The sequence below is a fragment of the Haemorhous mexicanus genome, chromosome 4, assembly GCF_027477595.1.
Source record: "Haemorhous mexicanus isolate bHaeMex1 chromosome 4, bHaeMex1.pri, whole genome shotgun sequence".
Taxonomy (NCBI): domain Eukaryota; kingdom Metazoa; phylum Chordata; class Aves; order Passeriformes; family Fringillidae; genus Haemorhous; species Haemorhous mexicanus.
This window is the reverse complement of record NC_082344.1, coordinates 49172695-49191782: the sequence shown is the minus strand read 5'-3', so window position 1 is coordinate 49191782 and position 19088 is coordinate 49172695. Positions and strand designations below refer to the sequence as shown.

The following is a 19088-nucleotide window of genomic DNA, read 5'->3' as shown; positions in this document are numbered from 1 at the left end:
TGCTATTCTCACGTAAAAGAACTTATTTATTATAATGCTGAACATTATGGACCAATGGTGTTAATATTTACTTAAAATTTGTTTAGGGCTAGACTAAACCTTCTGCCCTGTTTATTGATAGCGCATAGTTCCATCACCCCAAGAGAAATAAGCTATGCTAGTCTGTGACCAGATGTGGATATTTGCTCTGCCTCTCCCACTGGCTCTGCTGTAGCAACGTTTCTAAGCCACAAACAGAGTTTACTATTCCCTACAAATATTTGAGGATAAATTGGGAAAGCATGAAGCAGGTACACAAAGAGACTTTCGCAATTATTCTAATATTGGCTTAAAGTTATTTCACCTTTGTTTTGGGAAGATTGCTCCAGAAACAGAAGTTAGCCCTGATTTAGTAAGCTCACAGTGGATCCATTGTGCTGAATATTAGTATGTGTGTCAGGAGCTGTCTCAAGTCTGCAGTTAGAGGAGAGTTAACTGATACCATTCATGAAGTCTCATATGTGAATCACATCAGTAAAACAGATGCTAATGTACAGCCATGTGAACCAAAGGTTCAGATGCTGATTATTTTTAGACTATAAATGGAGTCAACATGACAAACCCTGACACATCATTGACAGGTGTATTAAATTCTCCATGCTTCAAATATCTTCACAGTTTTTGTACAGAATTGGAGAATATAAATCACAACAGTCAGGAAGGTGAGCAAAAGCATGCAAATATGTAATTTACTCAAAAGAAAAACAGATGAACCTGAAAAAATAGTGTTTTGAATCTGGTTTCTGGCTTGCATTCTTAATGTAGGCGCCAACATTACTTGTCCTGAGTCATCTCTTGGCTTGAGCCCCCATTTTCTCTGTGCATACTGCTTGATCTTAACTTCTACCTCAAAATATTATTTTGAAAGATTTATTTTTTCAACATTGCCAGAAATGTCAACAATATTGAGGCTTCTTAAAAGTACACTACTCAGAACTAGCTGATGCCCCAGTACATGACTTGCAATGCCCCAGTTCACACAAGTGGAAGCAATCGGGTGCGTGTTTAGGCATGACCAATGTTCTGCTCAATATACTGATCACTTAGAGATTTTTGCCAAAGGCACTTTGCAATTGCGTGTTTTGTGGCGCTTTCCACGATTAAAAAAAAATTAATTTGTTATGCAACTCTTGAGCTATTAATTGACAAAAGCAACAATGTTTTCAGATGTTTGGCTTTGCTCCAAATCCAAAAATGGTATGTGAGTGTTTTGGTTTTTTTGATAAGTACTCCATCTTATGGAGTTTGTGTTTGATGTCAAAATTTACTGCTGGTTGGAAAATATATAAAATTGAAAAAATATTTAATTTCAAGGATTAAAAAATGCTATAAACATAATCAGTAATGTGTGAACTTCTAAGCTGCTTAGGCAGCTTAGACAGCTTAGTCCATTTAAGGATCTAAATGTTTTGTTGCCTATAGGAAAAACACTTGAAAATATCAAGATATCTGGAGTCTACAGAATAGAAAGTCTTGTTAAAACAGGGTTTTATTTCTGTGTATATAAAATTTCTAAACCAGAAACATTGTAATAACAACACTTCTACTTTCTTCTATTTCTTATTCCAGTCCGAGATGGAATCAAATAGTAGTAAATAGAAAAGAGGTACTCACAAGAGAATATTTGTTCAAATTCTCAAAATGAGAAAAGATGTTTAACTAGAATTTTTGAGTGCATTTCTATCCAGTTGTAATGCAATGCCATTCAGTCTCTTTACCTGCAAAGTTATTAGCTTGGCCAGCAATTAAATAAAAGCTTCTTTTTGTTCTGCAGCATTTTGTGATACATTTTAGTTTGCTTGTGATAATATAAACTAGAAAAATTTACACTGTTGGCATTTACAAATAAATAGCAAAATTAGTATTTCTTTTGTTCTCTTACAGCAGACAAGAAAATATGTTATATTATTTTGAAGGCTTTCACACCTTGAGTATGTCTTTGTCATTCACGACTATAGGTAATGTCATTCTGGTGAAGTGAAAGCAGCAATGACCAAACACTGGCAAGTTACCCTGCAAAACATGGGATCTGACTGTTTGAATCAAGATCCAGCTGCACTTAAATAAAATAACACTTCCTGCCCCTAAAACCAAGTGATTAGGCCTGATCTTAATAATCATCCTCCTCACGCATTCTCAATATTGCAAAATAACCTATCCTAATCTCAGCATCTCCTGAGCTGTAGAGTTAAATGAAAGCCAAAACAGATTAAAAGGCAGCCATACATTCATTCTCAGAGTAGCTTGTCCTCATGTGCATGGAAATGTCAGCATGAAGTTCTACTTCATATTTGTGATATTAAATATAATACTGGCCACAGAAAAACATAGCACAGGAGTCTGACCAGAAAGAAAGAAAAAGAGATGCTTATATACATATGTACAGGTTATAAAGTGTATGTCAAAATACATTCATTTTGTATTATTACCAACACTTACATGATAGGTAGTTTTGACACCAAAAAATTAAGCATAGATCTTTGAGTTTTATTTGAAAATAGCTACAAATGGTATGGACAGTTATATATAACTATAATCAGTTTGTATGTTTTGACATAATTTTCAACCTCAGGAAAAGAAACACCAAATAATGCTGCCTATGAAATCTATAAAGAAAAATCTTATTAAATATGGCTCAGAGTTTGGGAATTATTTCTGAACATCAACAGCTTAAGTAGCAACATCCTGAGCAGACAGCTCCATAGCTTTTACAGCACTGACTGTTACTGTGGACTTTCTCTGAAACATTTTTTAAGCTATTCCTCTCCCTTAATAAGCAAAAGAAAAGAAACAACCTGAACCAGGGTAATGCAAGAAAACATCAACAATAAAAATCAGACATAAATCTGAATGCCATGTGGCATTTGGATATTTTGAGGTATTTTTCAAGCCATAGTCAAAGTACAGTAGCAATTGAAATAAAAGACAAGCAACCAATAGTGATTTTCAATAGCAATAGTGCTGAGTTCCCTAGTGTTTATCACAAGAATTTCACAGAGTCTAGAAGACAATCAGTAATAGATTTCACATAGCAACACCAAAGCACATAGTGTTCAGAGGGCATATATAACAGAAAAGAACAGAAAAACAAATTTTCAATATTCTAGAGGTACTTAGCCAAAACAAATGTTATTATCTCCAGTGAAATACTCCAGGTAAATGAAATTTCTTGCCATATATAAAGATAGACAGTAAAGCTTACACCAAATCAAAAGTCAAATTCAACTGACTAGAGAAAACTCGTTTGTATCCATGTTTGTTAATTGAGACATCTAATAAATCATACTACATGTTAACACCAAATAACAAGTTAGTAACTACAGGAATACTGACATGTAAGGAGCAGCTGCAATTCAGCTTTGTAGGACAGATTCAAACATCCTTATTACTATGACACAGAAAACTGGACTGCATTTTAGAAAGAGAAATTACCCTATTCAGGAAACAACAGATAGCCTTTACATAGACATTGGTCAAATCTGCAATCCTATATGTTTGAAAGGCCACAGTTGAAGCCTGTCTTTTATCACTTAGTTAAGTAACAGGCTATTCCAAAAACAAATACAACAAGGAAATGAGAAAATGAATAAATATTTACTTACCAGCCTTCTCCTTCTCTGAAATAACTGGCATAGCCTGAAAGAAAAAAAATTACCACTATTAAAAAATATTAGGGAGTATTTAGGGGATACCAGGGGGGAACATTAGGGAAATAATATTAGGCAAACATTATGAAATCTTGAGGTAAATTTTGTGACTGTCTAAAAGATCTGGAAATATCTGTGGTCTCACCATATGAAGCATTCTGGAGAGAAGCATACAGTTCCCATTTGAGTGTCTTACAATCTATTGTGAAAGCAATTACAACTAGAAAGGACTAGGAGAGAAGGGAGGAGATGGAGTTAATAAGATATTCCTATGATTACAGTTTGAAATAATCATCCTAAGAACATACAATCACAAAATTCCACTGGGAAATTACTTCATAATTTTGAGGGAGGAAGACAAAATCGGTGTGGCTGAAGATTAGACAGAAATGCCAAATCTCTCTTCTGTAGGCTCAAATATATTCTGTTCTATAATATAGCAACTTCTTACTTTTTGTGTAAATTTTCAGAAACAAGTAATAGAATTGTTTTCATATCAGCTATAATTGTTTCTGACTTGGAAAATTGTATGAGACTTCTTTCTTTGCAGTGGATGCAAATTTTGTTTCATGTTATACTTTTCTTTCAGACTAATATAGAATGTGTTCTGAATGTATTTTTCCCTAAAAAGAAGAGGTTATAGACTGAATGAAGAGTAAAGTGAAATATATATGTCAAACATATAGAAAGAATTTTAAAATGTGCATATAGGATGCAGGTAAGAAAGGCTGGATGAGATATTGGATTGGGCATACAATGTATGCAGAACTGGCTCATGAGTTAAGGTATCAATTTTACCTCCTTTTCACTTATGTTATCCTGGCCTTTATTCAGCAGATTTTCCTGCTGCAGATTCAAAGAAAAAGAAAAGGGGGGAGATGGACAGAAATAAAGCAGCTTCAGACTTGCTATAGAATATCTCAAAACAGACTTTGCAATTTTAATTTAATTTGATTTGTCCTGTTATATACAATTATGCTTCAAAGAACTTTCTGGATCAACTTTCAACAAAATTTCTGCTAGAACATGTCTTAGATGCTATACATTAATATATGCCTTTTGTGTTTTTTTTCCTATTTCACCTGTATTCTCTCTGGTTAAATGTGCATTGGTTGATTTTGACATTCAAAAATATTACATAACCAGACTAATATTATTCAAACCAAAAATAGCCTCTTCCTGGAAAAGGATTTTTCCTTGCATTTTACAAACATATATTTGTTCAGAAGAAGAATGAGTAATGCAACAAAGTCTGAGGAAACACAGACTGAGGAAAATTAACGTGCCAAAGAAACAATAAAATCACAGAGTGAATCAAGGTCTTGGTTTCAAAGAAAGAAATAGTGTGTAATATATGATTTTTTATAAAAAATTAATATAACTTTGAAAATGAGTATTTCTTTTTCTTCTCTTTTCCACATTTAAGTGGTTGCACTGGTAAAATAAGTAAGAAAATCTGAGATTCACTATTCACATTAGTCCAAGAAGGAAATTTGCAAACACAGAACTTTGTAAAGAGGAGTAGGTGAGAAAGAAGCAAGCAAACAGGAAAAAAACCCTTAGTGGCACAAGAAAGAAAGAGAGAACATTAGTGTGAACCAAATGGGAGGGTCAGGACAAAAGAAGGAAAGATGGGAACAGGTGATCGTCACACTTTAATGTTGAGATTTGTTAGTTACAAAAGGTATGATGGCTTCTTCCTCTAAGAAAAGCTTAGAGAACACTGAGGTGGCTGAACTTGGGGCAACCAAGAGTGTCTGCACTGAAATCATAAGCTGGGTCATGGAAAAGAGATAACAATTTGATGGGGACAGCCTCTGGAAGCTCTGCATGCAAAGCCAAGAGGAACAGCTCAGGGGAAGAAGTCTCAGGACTCCATGGGGATATGATAATGACCAGTAGAGAAGATAATTTTCTGCTGGCTTTATGATAGACTTGAACAGACTTTGGTCATGTTTATAACTGCACTGTGAGTCACTGGGAGTGCCTTTAGCCTGAATGAACTGTTCCTAAAATGCTGTCAGCATCATTCACATCAACATGTAGATTTTGGCTCATTTTGGCATACCAGATTTGGATATTGTTATAAATGCCATTGGTCACATCAATTTATTTCCTGGAAATATACAGTATTTATAACTGATGATCATTAAAACCTGTTGATGTACAATGAAATACACATTTTAGTGAATTTGTCAAATGGCAGTCTTAAAGGTTGCTAGGGTTTAATTGCAGGAAATACATAAAATCATCAAGCCTCAGGGCAGATGTGGAAGTCACAAAATTTCTACTTCTGTTTAGTAGGATGAAGAAGCACTTTAAGTTCCAGAAAACTGAAAGGCAGAGTGAGGTAGATTGCTTTCAAATATCTGTTTTCTCGAGTGCAGTGCTTCTCAATTGAGATGTAAAATGAGCTAAAAGTTTCATCAGGACATTCTTTTGCTGCTCAAATGCTGAAAGAAGCCTAAATGGACATAGCATCTCTTGAAAATTTAAAATAAAGTGAACCACGAGTAAATCTTGTTGAACAAGATCTCAGACAGTCCTCCTATTGTTTGGTTTTTTGTTAATACAGCTACACATGCTGCTTACATGTTGCCCAGTGGGTAAACATGATTGTTACTTATGAGAAATGCTCTCATCTTCAGTACAGTTTTGAATTCACTGGAGACCTTCCAATGAGTTCCATATGTTCCAAATGAACTGCATTCCCAGGAAGTGATTTAACATTTCTGGCAATAGAGCAATTAAACCGGATTTTCCTGCTTGACCAGATGGGTTCACTGTAACTTCACATTATTTCTCACTCTCTTCAGAGAACTGAAGAACTGGACTAACAATTTCTGTATGATCAGATCACATGTGTTTTAGAAAAAAACAGACACATACCCTTCAAAGATTTCAACAAACATCTCCCAAACTCGGGGTCCCTTCTATTTCTTTCTAATAGTATGTGTTCTTAGCAGCACCAAGAAAGAAAATCAAACAAAAAAGGTGAGAAAAAGAGGAAAAACGAGACCACTGCTGAAATATATTCAGCTTTTCCTTCCAAATTAGAGGATGGGATTTTGAAATTACGAAAATCTTGAAGTGTTATGTGAAATTTCTCTGTGCATTCTTGCTGCATTGCAACTGTGTCACTGAAAATATACTGTGTGTGCAAACGTGACTGTAAAGTGTATGTAAAATGCAATAGAATTATAGAGTGATGGAATTATAGGATTATTGAATTGTGTGGGCTAGCAGGGACATTTAGAGGTTATCCCTCTGCAATGAGCAGGGACATCTTGGACTAGCTCAGGTTGCTCAGAGCACAGTTCAACCTTACCTCGAATATTTCCAGGGATGGGACATCTGCCACCTCTCTGGGCAACCGGCTCCAGTATTTCACCATCCTCATTCTAAAAAAATTCTTACTTATATCTAATTTTATTCAAACCCTCTTTTTAATACCATTGCCCTGCCAAAAATTGTGCCCTCTTTCTTATAAGCCTGATCTTTCTTTCCTTATCTTTCCTAATCTTTCTTATAAACCCTCTTTAGGTACTTAAGGCTACAATGAGGCCTTCTCTTCTCCATGCTGACCAATCCCAGCCTTTCCTCAGCCTTTCCTCACAGCAGAGGTACTCCAGCCCTCTCACCATCATCATGGCCCTGGTCTGGGCTCCAGCAGGTCCATGTGCTTCCTGTGCTGGGGACCACAGGGCTGGACACAGTGCTCCAGCTGGGGTCTCACCAGAGCAGAGGGGCAGAATCCCCTCCCTCCCCTGCTGCCCACTCTGCTCTGGATGCAGCCCAGGACACCTTCGGCTTTCTGGGCTGTGAGTGCACGTGGCTGGGTCATGTCCAGCCTCTCACCCACCATCACCCTTAAGTCCTCCTTGGCAGGACTGCTCTTGATCTGTCCATTCCCCAGGCAAAGAATTCTATTTCAGTAAATAAGATGTAGTTTGTACCTGAAAACTGATGTCAAAAATGTTCAGACAGAAAACAAATATTAAGCATTATTCAGTTTATCATTAAGCAGAGTAAGTTCTGAATAATCTGGACGAATAGACTTTTAATTTTATTTTATTTAGAAGGTATGTGCCAATTTTTAAAATTTGGATAGGAAGCAGTTAAAAATTAACTGGGCTGCTTTACAAAAGAGAAAAAATCCATGATCATTAGATGGTTTGGAATTGGGAAATACTGCAGTCCATAAGCAGAATTTTTCTCAGCAATATATCCCCATTACACCAAAACACTGAATTACCTCTATTTGTAAACTCTGATATTTTGAAACTAAAGCCTTTAATGCTAATGAATCAGATTAAGAGAGTAAACACATAGAAAACCCTTTCAAAAATGCTAATTAATTTAAAGTGCTTAATATTTTAGTATTTGCAGTGAAAAGAAATACTAGAACTAATAGAGAAAGAAATCCCCAATTATAATTAGTTTATCTTTCAGACTTATTTACAAAAAAATGTATTAAACTGGCAGTTTTTAAATCTAAGGGGTTTTTTTCGATCTGGATGAGGAAAGAGAAAAAAATAAAACCATCAACTTTCAGGACAGACTAGCTTTAGAAGGGGAAATTAGCAAGTTCTTTCTTTGTGGTCTTTATTTTTACTGAAGAGTAGAGCAGAAGGCAATTGAAGTCCACCCAACAATAAAGCTCCATCAATTATTTCACTTTTAAAAAGAAATTAATGTCACATTCAGATGTGTCTGGCTAAGTTTATGACAACACTATGAATTTAATTCTAGTGGAAGTGCAAAGTTCTATGCTTGCCTGCATGTGTTGTCCTTCAGCCTCCCCATACTTAGTTTTCTGACTAGATATTTCAGTTTGCTTGAGCCTCTTTACGCCACTCAGGTCATGCACAAAGACCTCTTCTAATTAGTGCTGGATGGTTGGCAGTTCTCTTTCCATGAGGCAATTGCCAAGAGCCTTCGTTTGGGGTGGTCTGCTAATTTCCTCTGTCTTTGTCATTCAGCTGGCAGAGTGTGACTTGTTGGAATGGGAGCACAGAACAACGATGCAGGATAGCAGCCTTGTGCTCTGTCTGGTGTTATCACAGACTTCCCTTAGATCAGGGTAAGCTCCCAGTGCTCTGAAATCTGCCAAGGCCAGGGTAAGCTCCCAATGCTCTCCAATCTGCCAGTACCACATGAAGCTGGTTCATATGGCAGATAAGACAAAAGCCTGTCTGCAGCTTGTCCAGACCATTAAGTTTGGACATAATAAAGAATTAATTTCTTTCTTTATAGGGATACTAAAGACTTCACAGCAGCATCTGGGGATTCCTGAATACCCCAAGAGTTACTGTCATAAATTTTGAGAGAAACAAGTTTTTTTCAAATTAGCAATTTCTAGACCTCAACTTCATTATATACAAGGATTCAACTTGAAATAGAAGAAAAGGTTTAACTTCACAGGAGTTAATGAAATACGGAATTTGATTTCCATTTAAACTGCCCTCTACTTTCTGGGATAGACATACAATACCTGAAAATGGGGTCAGTTAAATTTTAACTCAATGTTGAGGAACGTTTATATAGCTTTTGGTAATAACAAAAATCTGCACTTCCTTCCATTCCCCCAAACATATGTATCTCTTCCCTAAAAAAACCCATCACTTGAATGTTAACACCAAAGCTGAGATGTGACACACTATGTCTAGAACTGGAGCAGCCCCAAGAGTACTCATGCTTTTCATCAATCACCAGCTGTTCTATTAAGATTCATTTACACACAGAGCTTTTTCCCAAGCTCACAAGTAATTTTTTGGCAAATATTTATCTTATAAAACCTTTTACAATAACAAACATATCAATAAACCCTGCAACACTGGCAAAACTGAACCAGAAGGCATGAAGCTCTATAAGACAACACTAAAAGATATTTAGAGTCTCATGTTTCACATTAGCTTCAACATCATGTAATGTCTACAAATGTGATTTTGTCTTAAAGCCCTGGAGTCTGAGGAATATTTCTATGTGGCTGACAGGAATCCCACGTGAATTCAGTTTTTACTCATCCCCTTATATATAATACTTACAACCTTAGACCATGTTTCATGTAAACAAAAAATTCATAGTATCATCAATGTGATGATAGAAGCTAAAATCTGTTACATGGTGAGTCCAAGTTACAAATCAACTGTGAGCACTACTTGCAGAATAAAATGGAATTTAAAATCCTGCAATTCCTGTCTTTCCTTAGCCTCTTCAAAGAAAACAAAGGAGTCCTTTGCCCTTCATCCTGAGAAAAGCAATACACTGTTACTAATTTTGGAGGGTTCAAATATGAAAATGAGGGAGCTCACCTCGTGGCTGAAAGTGCCAGAATCTATAACACCGATGCTGCATCTTCATGAGCTAATTGAAAAAAGCTTAGCTGTAGAAATCATCAGCTATTTAAGTGAGCAATCTGATTCTAATAATCTTTCTGACACTCAGCCCAAATTCAGTGGTTGATTGCTATCTACATTTTTGTATTCCACATAATGTTTTTCTCCTGGATTCAGATATCACTGAGGTTAGTGGCCATAACTCTGCAATAGTTTCTGGAACATTATGTATGAAGGATTGGTATTTGAGAGACCTCACTGTGTTCAGCTTTAAATTCTGCAAAAGAAAATCAGTTGGAGAGCATTGCAGCAGCTGACACCTACTGGGAGAGCAGCATCTATTGAGATTTACTAAGATTCATCCTGTGTGAGTTTGAGCTCTTGAATCCTGCAGATAATCCCAGCTGCAGAGCCTCTTCCCATTTTTAGCTACAGCAGGCTATTACGACTGTTTGGAGTTCTCTAACTAAATAAAAAAAGCAAATCCCAAGAAGCTAGTTTTTAAAACATGGTGTGTATGTTTTGGAATGAATCTTGATGCTTACAGTCTCATGGGTATTCAGTCACTGTGATATTACTTTTGTTAGACCAGCTGGGAAAGGATCTAAAGCATCTAAAGATCCTTCAGGAGGCTCTTGATCTTGAGCTTTATTTCAGGTATAAAAGAATAAATTATGACAAAAGACACATTTCTTCTATGATGATGAAACTTTTTCTTTCTGCAGAGCCTCACAGTTCTTTGCTCAGAAAGCTGCACAGTCACAAAAATGTGATGCTAATCATGGGATGATAGAGACAGGAGAGTAGGAGCGTGCCTGACAGAAACAGTGATGGGTTTGGGAGCATCAAGGGGGTGTTTGATTGAAGAAAAAATGTACATCTAACTTTGCAAGGTAGCAGGGCTGAGAATAAGAGAATAAGTTTCAAAATAATGCTTTTCAGTAAGTTATCACCAACCCTGATAAACGTGATAATTATCATATTTCTCTTTGGTTTAGTAAAAGATAGAGAAATGTAGACTTACATAAACCACCATAAAATTTTCTTTTACTGTGAGAAGAAAAATGACAAGAACTAGAAGCACACAAGATGACAATGGTTTTATCTTGGGCAGGAGGAGGTAAAAAGGAGGGGAATAAAAATTAAAACACGCTACCCAGACCTTATTTGCTTATTTGTCCATATTCTTGGAATCTCAGCTTGTTCATGCTTCAACATGCTCATATTACAAGCATGAGCTTAAAATATAACCAAAAACCAATACAGTGACCTTACTAAGGCAGTATAATTTGAGGTCATTCAGGAGAAAAAGAGATTAAATGAAACAAGTTCTTTAGCTCTTTGCATACCATTTGTCTGTTAATATTTAAATATTTGTCAAGGTTTTGGGGAACAGAGTCAGTAAATCAAAACCACAGTTTTTGGGTGAAAAGTAGGCATTGGAGAAAACAACCCAAAGACAGAAAAAAAGAAACAAAATCATGTAACAAATAAACATAAAAACTTTCTTTTTCTAAAAAGAAATGGGAGTTTTAACTCCAAAAAGAACCTGTGGAAAGGATGCAAAATAGTTTTTTTAAATCCATATGTAAAAGTGAAACCTCTAAAAAATACCCCAAGCCCTTGAAAATCCTCTTTGCAAAACAAAATATTCATCAGCACAGCTATTGTATGCTAAAAACCAAATCCCCATTCCTTTCTTTGAGAAAACAAATCCAATTATAGCCATTTCTATTCTAATATCTAAACTCTGGTCAAACTGAGTATCAAATTTCCTCTGCTCAAAGCCCCCAATACCTGGTTCTTCTGATACAGTTAATAAATCAGAGAAATATGTTTCATCTGCCATATAATTTCCTCAGCTGGAAGTACTACTGTGAGATGACTACTCCAGGTCTGTGATGTGATCAACTCCTGTTGCATGTCTTCAGGGACATTTCACACCTTGTTTAACTGAGTAATGCCTGAACTAACCTCTCCTAGTGCATGCCTACATGGAAAGACACCAGCACAGATAACACAACTTGCCATATGTCTTCCATCTCTGCAGTAATTCCATTTTATTCTCAGGTACCATCTGCCAAGCTGGGATCTCTGCTGCCATAAAAATGCAGAAACCAAGAAAAATACATCCGGGAAGTTTTGCTCATGCTGCTGACATACTTTAGAAACCTGGGAGGAAGGAGGAGCTTTGCAATTGACTGCAGGGGATTCTGGGCTCCCTTCAACACCATAATAATCAGCTATATATGCTGCAGGTTAAAGTCAGGACGAGCTTACTGCATGGGTGAGATGGCAGAGTGGTTATTCCTTTTCTTAGAGCAAGACTACTGGCAATAGTCATGGTCTGCCCCTAACACATCAGTAGTAGTCTGACAAGCTTTTTTTGCCACTTAAAAATCTTATTACAAACATCTAATTTTTCTCATCTTTAAAATGTGAATAATAATGCTTTACCATTAAAAGGGATGTTTGGGTGCTTTCAAGTGCCTTAAAAGCAGTACTGCAAATATTCTGATTGTCGTGATAGACTTTTCTATGCCTCAGGTAGAAAAGTGTAGTATTTTGCAAGATTAACACATAAAAAAAAGTTAATTAATCTTATTTTTGAACGTACACACCTTTTTCTTACAATTACTAAGCTTTTCTCTTCTAAATGATCTAGCATGCTTTGTATTTCTATAGCTTGCATTCTGATATCAAAATGTTTTCCAGTAGGAAGTTCCATATTTTAGTTCAAGTGCTTATAAGACTTTGATTTTTAGAATCAGTGAGCGTTAGAGTAGACACAACTCCATATATCACTGTGATGAATAAAAATGATATTGAAATTTTTATTTTATTTAACAGGTATAATAATATTTTATTTAAAGAATGGCCAGCTGGAGGTGGTGAAGGATATGCTTTGTCTGAAAAATCCTTATTTTATAAACTCTTTTATGAGGTCTTAAAAGTTGGAGATGATTCAATACTGCCATTTATTTATCTAACATAAATTCCAAACATTTTTGTTTTCTACACATGATACATTTTTAATTCATGGGAAAAAACAAATTGTTACTGATACAGAGCACAATACAGAACTGTAGTAAGTGAGGCCTCAAGCTGGGGCAACCTGGCTCATAATCTTCCTGTCTGTGTTGTGTCTATTTCCTTTTTAAAGGCACAGTTCTGTGTAGGCACATACGGATAGGCATAAAAGGTAAAAAAATTCTACTCTTAAAATGCAGGATTGCTATCAAAACTTTTACTAATTGCTACATTTACTATGAAGAGAGCCCTTTTAAACTCCTTTCTTTTCCAGAAGTTCTAAAATTGTTCTTCTTTCAGGATTGCTTTATTTATTTTGTTCTGAATTTTATTTTTGGTTTCTGAGCAAAGAAGTATCCCATCAACGTCTGTGTTCCCACGCTATTCCCATGAAAATCTCACTCAGGCGTGCAGACAGATGCACTGCAGATCCTGAGAGTACTAAGAGGGTCCAATTCTGTGAGGTGCTGAGCATTTCCTGTGTTTCCCCAGGTCCATGTCTAACAAGTACAGCTTCCTCCTGAATTTTTCCAACTTTCCCAAACTTTGTGTGGCATATTACAAGAATGTAGTTCACAGTTTCTAAGTTTTCAAAACTTTCCAGAGGGAAACAGCACACATGAGTCCAAGTATACTTTTGCCTTTCATACCAATACCAGTTCCCTGAGGAGAGCTGGAATTATTCTGTATTTTAGTTTAGAGGAACTTTACAAGTATGTAGCATTTTTTGCCAATACACTCTTGACTGAATCTTATGTTCACACTCAACTCTTCTAGAACCAATTTTTCACAAACATTTAAAATTCTTGATCACTACAATACTGCAAAAAAAACTCAAAAAGGCTTCAAATCCCATTTCAAAACACAAAAAGAAGAGGTGCTTTTAAAAAAGCATTTAGTCTACTGACTGATGGAGTAGATTTATGACAAAATAGCTGTATTTCTTATAAATAAGATTTTGTGGAAAAAATTATATAAGTAAAATAAATATAAAATTTTGTATCCACCCATCTTAACCCTTAGTTTTGCATGTAAATTTAAATTACAGGCTGACTGCAGGAAGTGTAGATATCTCTTTTAAAAAAAAGCTGATTTCTTTCTGATGTCTTGGCAGCAAAGTAAGCAGAAACATGGCTTAGTGAAAATAAACTGTCCAACCAACAAACAAAACAACAACACTGTAGCAATTCTTGTATGAGTGACTGGTTTTCACTGGGAAGAATGGGAGAATGCAATACCCTTGGCCACCCTTGTACTTTAGACCTTCAAACTAAGTGTTTGAGACCTGAACTCACTTCAGGAAGGAATGGGCTGTGCAGGCAGCAAGTTGCAAAACTTGCTGTGTCTCTCAAAACAGCAGTATAAAAAGAATGCTTTATTTATAATTGCCTGTTTTTTAAGGAATTTGGTGATAGCTGTGATAAGCTAACCCACAGATAAATGAGATCAAGATTTTTCAGTCTGCCTTTTTAATACCTATTTCTCCATTGTTTTGTACTTCTAGTCTAGCCAAAATTTGCACCACTCTGATCACTTTTCATAGTCCAATCTTACTCCCTAACCTCACAATCTCAACATGTTTTAGAAAAGAGAGGAACATCCAGATGTGAGGACCCAACAGGCTAGGGACTATTTAGAGAAACTGAATGTATTCTAACCTGTGGGACTAAAGGAAATCTACCCAGGCATGCTGAAAGAGATGGCTGATACGATTGCAGGGAAACTTACATCAGTGGAAAACCACGACAATTGTGGGGTGTTCCTGACGGCTGGGAGAGACTTACACCTGTTTTCAAAGGAGGCAAAGAAGCAATGACTCTAAGGTTGAAAGCCCATCTTAGAACAGGGTAAGACCACAGAGCAGACCTTGGAATCCTTACCAAAAACACGGGTCGCGGGAGGGCAACTGGGAGCAATCAACAATTTACTAAAAACAAATCATCCTTGACCAACCTGATTTGTCTTTGAAGATGTAATCACAGGCTACATGGACAAGAAGAGAGCAGATAATATACCTTAACTTTCCTAAGATTTTCTACAGTGTCTCCCAAAGCAGCCCCATTTAAAGCTGGAAGAATGAGCTGGAAGAACAGACGGTGAAATGGGTTGAAAGCAGTTTGGACTAACATAATTCAAAATTGACAAGCCATTAAAACTGACATCTTTAGCTAAGGTATCTAGTTCAAAACAGCTTGTCTCTTAGAGTTCTTAGAATGTGGCAGAACAAATTTGTTCTTAGTTCCTAATGGAATTTGGATGCCCCTTTTAGATGCAGGACAAAATGGCTGAGAAGATAATGCCAAACATCACTGAACACAGAAGAGCAGTTCTGCACTCAGCCTGAGGAAAAGATAAAATTCTATGAAAACTGGAATCAGTGATATTTCAGGGAATTCCCTAAAATGCAAAGGATTGGGAACCTACAGAAGCTGATGAATCTCCTGCTATGCTCACTGAGTCCTACAGAGTGTAAGAATGTCTTGTGAAGACATCAAAGAAATGCATAAATTCAAGCCTGAAATCCAAGCAGGAAAAAGAGGGTGGCTCAAAGTATACCCTTACAGTTGCTGCAGATGTGACAGATTGTCTTGAAGTATTTTCCACAGACATCAAGAAAACAAACAATGGCAGCAGAAGGAGATGATGTTGCCATAAGCAGTAATAAGAAATTTCCGTGGGTTTCCAAGCAGTCTGATCAATTTTTGTTTGTGACAATGTGACAGTATTTACAAGTGTACATAGCTTCAAAGCCACAGTTGGACAGGACTAAACAATCCAAACTTTCAGCTTAGTAAACACCTGACAAAATACCATATATTTTAACACTTGCTCTCCTGATTGGTGTGAGTGTTATGAAACCTGAATATTCCTAACAGAGCAGTCCTGACACTAGAAGTGTCTAGTTCCGGAGAAACCATAAGTTGTTCCTACATACACAGAAACAACCCTGGCATACAAACAAATATATTGTAGCAGGTTTCCTGATATTTCTTTTTCTCCTATACTGAAAATTCCACAGTTAAGTTATTAGGAAGTTAAGACTAAGGAAAATATGTCACAAAAGATTGATTTAGTATTTCATTACTAGAGGGGCTCTTCAGGACAGCCTCTATCTTCAACAACTCTGTTCACTCATATGAAGTTATAGAAAAGCTGCTGCAGCTATAGATTTCTGGCTTCCATTAAAAATAAAAAAGTTCTGAAAGCAGTTAGATACTGTTCAGACCATCACTGTTTAAAAAGTACTGAAAGTGCTGAAAATTATTACTTCCTGTTATTCCTATTTATTTTTCAAGTTAACATAGTCATGTATTGTAAAATTTAAAGGATTTCAACAATGTAGTTAGCTCTTCCCTCTCCTCTCCTCTCCTCTCCTCTCCTCTCCTCTCCTCTCCTCTCCTCTCCTCTCCTCTCCTCTCCTCTCCTCTCCTCTCCTCTCCTCTCCTCTCCTCTCCTCTCCTCTCCTCTCCTCTCCTCTCCTCTCCTCTCCTCTCCTCTCCTCTCCTCTCCTCTCCTCTCCTCTCCTCTCCTCTCCTCTCCTCTCCTCTCCTCTCCTCTCCTCTCCTCTCCTCTCCTCTCCTCTCCTCTCCTCTCCTCTCCTCTCCTCTCCTCTCCTCTCCTCTCCTCTCCTCTCCTCTCCTCTCCTCTCCTCTCCTCTCCTCTCCTCTCCTCTCCTCTCCTCTCCTCTCCTCTCCTCTCCTCTCCTCTCCTCTCCTCTCCTCTCCTCTCCTCTCCTCTCCTCTCCTCTCCTCTCCTCTCCTCTCCTCTCCTCTCCTCTCCTCTCCTCTCCTCTCCTCTCCTCTCCTCTCCTCTCCTCTCCTCTCCTCTCCTCTCCTCTCCTCTCCTCTCCTCTCCTCTCCTCTCCTCTCCTCTCCTCTCCTCTCCTCTCCTCTCCTCTCCTCTCCTCTCCTCTCCTCTCCTCTCCTCTCCTCCTCTCCTCTCCTCTCCTCTCCTCTCCTCTCCTCTCCTCTCCTCTCCTCTCCTCTCCTCTCCTCTCCTCTCCTCTCCTCTCCTCTCCTCTCCTCTCCTCTCCTCTCCTCTCCTCTCCTCTCCTCTCCTCTCCTCTCCTCTCCTCTCCTCTCCTTTTTTCTCTTTTCTCTTTTTTCTTTCCCTCTCACAAAAATTGCATGAAACAAAGTAGAAGAGAGCAGCTATTCTGACCTCTACATCATATAGACAAATATCTACCATGCATTTCAAAGAAGTAGTCTTCAGGAGAGGTTCAGGTTGCAGGTCAAAAGTATTTGGCATGTAAATTAATTTATTAAATTAATTGAAATAAGCCAGATAGAAAAAAGAAAGAAAATTTTGTGTAGGACGCTATGATGAACCTGAAGCTCTCCTGAAGAAAAATAAATCAGTATTTCAGCTAGTTGTATCTAGCGAGTCCTCTTGTAGATTTGTTTAATAATGTTACATGCTTAACAGAAGAGAGTCTTCATACCATCTCTGGGGTTCTCTGGTCTGTATCTTATTTCTACTTGTGATTAATGCTTCAGACAAAAGTATAGCCTGCCTTTTGTCCTTTGGAAAGCCCTGACTAGCCAGGGATAGTCATTCTGTTCCAATGCCTAGAGGTGATGAAATAAAATGTGAGCTTTTATTTTAGTTCTTATTTTCCTGGAAAACTAAAGCAAGAAAATTGCCGACATACTGATTCATGAACAAACCTCAGTCTTTTCATAACCTAAGAAAGAAATCACTGTGGATGGGAACTGTTGGAACAACAGAGACTTCTGAAATAATGGCATATCTTTCCAAAGACATGGAAAGATGGATCCAGTCTTGTTCCCTAGGAAATAACCTAATTTGTTTTAAAGACTTGAGATTCCAGTCTGCAGCTTTCTCTTGTATATGGTGTCACAATTAACTGTTCTTTTGCCATTAATGTAATACAAGGTTGAACTTTCAATTGCATTTCATAGCAAATGACTCAATCTTCTAACGCCTTTGCTGGCAAGACTTAAAAGCCAGTCACTCTTAGATATCTTTTCCACATTCCTACACACAGTTATCAAACCACTTGCTATACTTTGGCCTGATTCCCAAGTGCTTGCCAGGAATGAAAGATATGATATACTATAAAAGCATTTACTTCTGAAGTGACAAAATTGACCTCAATTCCATCTGCGAGTATTTATTTAATTTGAATTACTGGTGGATAAATGAACTTTTCCAGGAGTTATCACTGATCATGATCCCATGTAAAACCCTGAACACTGATTGACCACAGTAATTTTGTTAATTAAACTTAAGAGAAATCAGTGGGAAACCTTCCTTGACTTTGGCAAACACTGAATCCTTTCCTAGATCACTGAAGACTACCTTCCCATATATTTTCTGACTTCAAATGCTAAATAAATTGATGTTTCTTTGGTCAATTCAATCTCACTTTCATCAAGATCCTTTATTTGCCCTGTCAGTTTTACAACCTGCTATTGAAATAAAGTTTGAGAGCCAATTTTGGTGCCTGGGAACTGGTTCAATGTACCCCATCAAAGAATGGTCATGACATGCCTGTGTCATGTTGTACCTCAGGTGAGAAGGAGGTAAACTGTTGAGCCACCTTATTCTCAGACTTCTGTCACCTAAGTCACAGATCCAACAAGACAAAGTACATTTCCTACTGCCAGCTATAGACAGGAGTCATAAAACAACTAATTAGCCGTTGTAGTGCTTAGTTAGAGGAACCAGGTTAAAAGAAATCTTGAAAAAAGAAATCTTGAACCTATTTTAAAAATGCCTAGTAGCATTATACAGCTTCTGATACCAAAACTACCTGAAGGGAGGCCGTAGCAAGGTGAGGATCAGCCCCTTCTCCCAAATAACAAGCAGTGGGATTAGAGGAAATGGCCTCAAGTTGCAACAAGGGAGATTTAGATTGAAGAAAAGGAAAAATATTTCCACACTGAAAGTGTGGTCAAGCATTTGAACAGGATGCCAAGGGAAGTGGTGGAGCTACCACTCCTGTAGGTGTTCAAAAGACATAGATACAGTGTTTGGGGACACGGTTTAGTGGTGGAACTTGCCGTGT

At 37.2% G+C, this 19088-nt stretch overlaps 1 protein-coding gene across 4 annotated transcripts in view; it reads right to left on the bottom strand.

Annotated features, from left to right (window-relative positions):
• DLC1 (DLC1 Rho GTPase activating protein) overlaps nt 1–19088 on the bottom strand; it is a 216539-nt gene that overhangs the window by 125507 nt on the left and 71944 nt on the right. For 3 of the 4 annotated variants that reach the window (XM_059844764.1, XM_059844765.1, XM_059844769.1), the window contains one exon: nt 3642–3675. In XM_059844764.1, coding sequence (XP_059700747.1) covers nt 3642–3675 — 34 coding nt within the window. Of the gene's footprint in view, nt 1–3641; nt 3676–3831; nt 3930–19088 lie in introns of those variants that run through there. The other variant, XM_059844767.1, reaches the window with a different exon arrangement.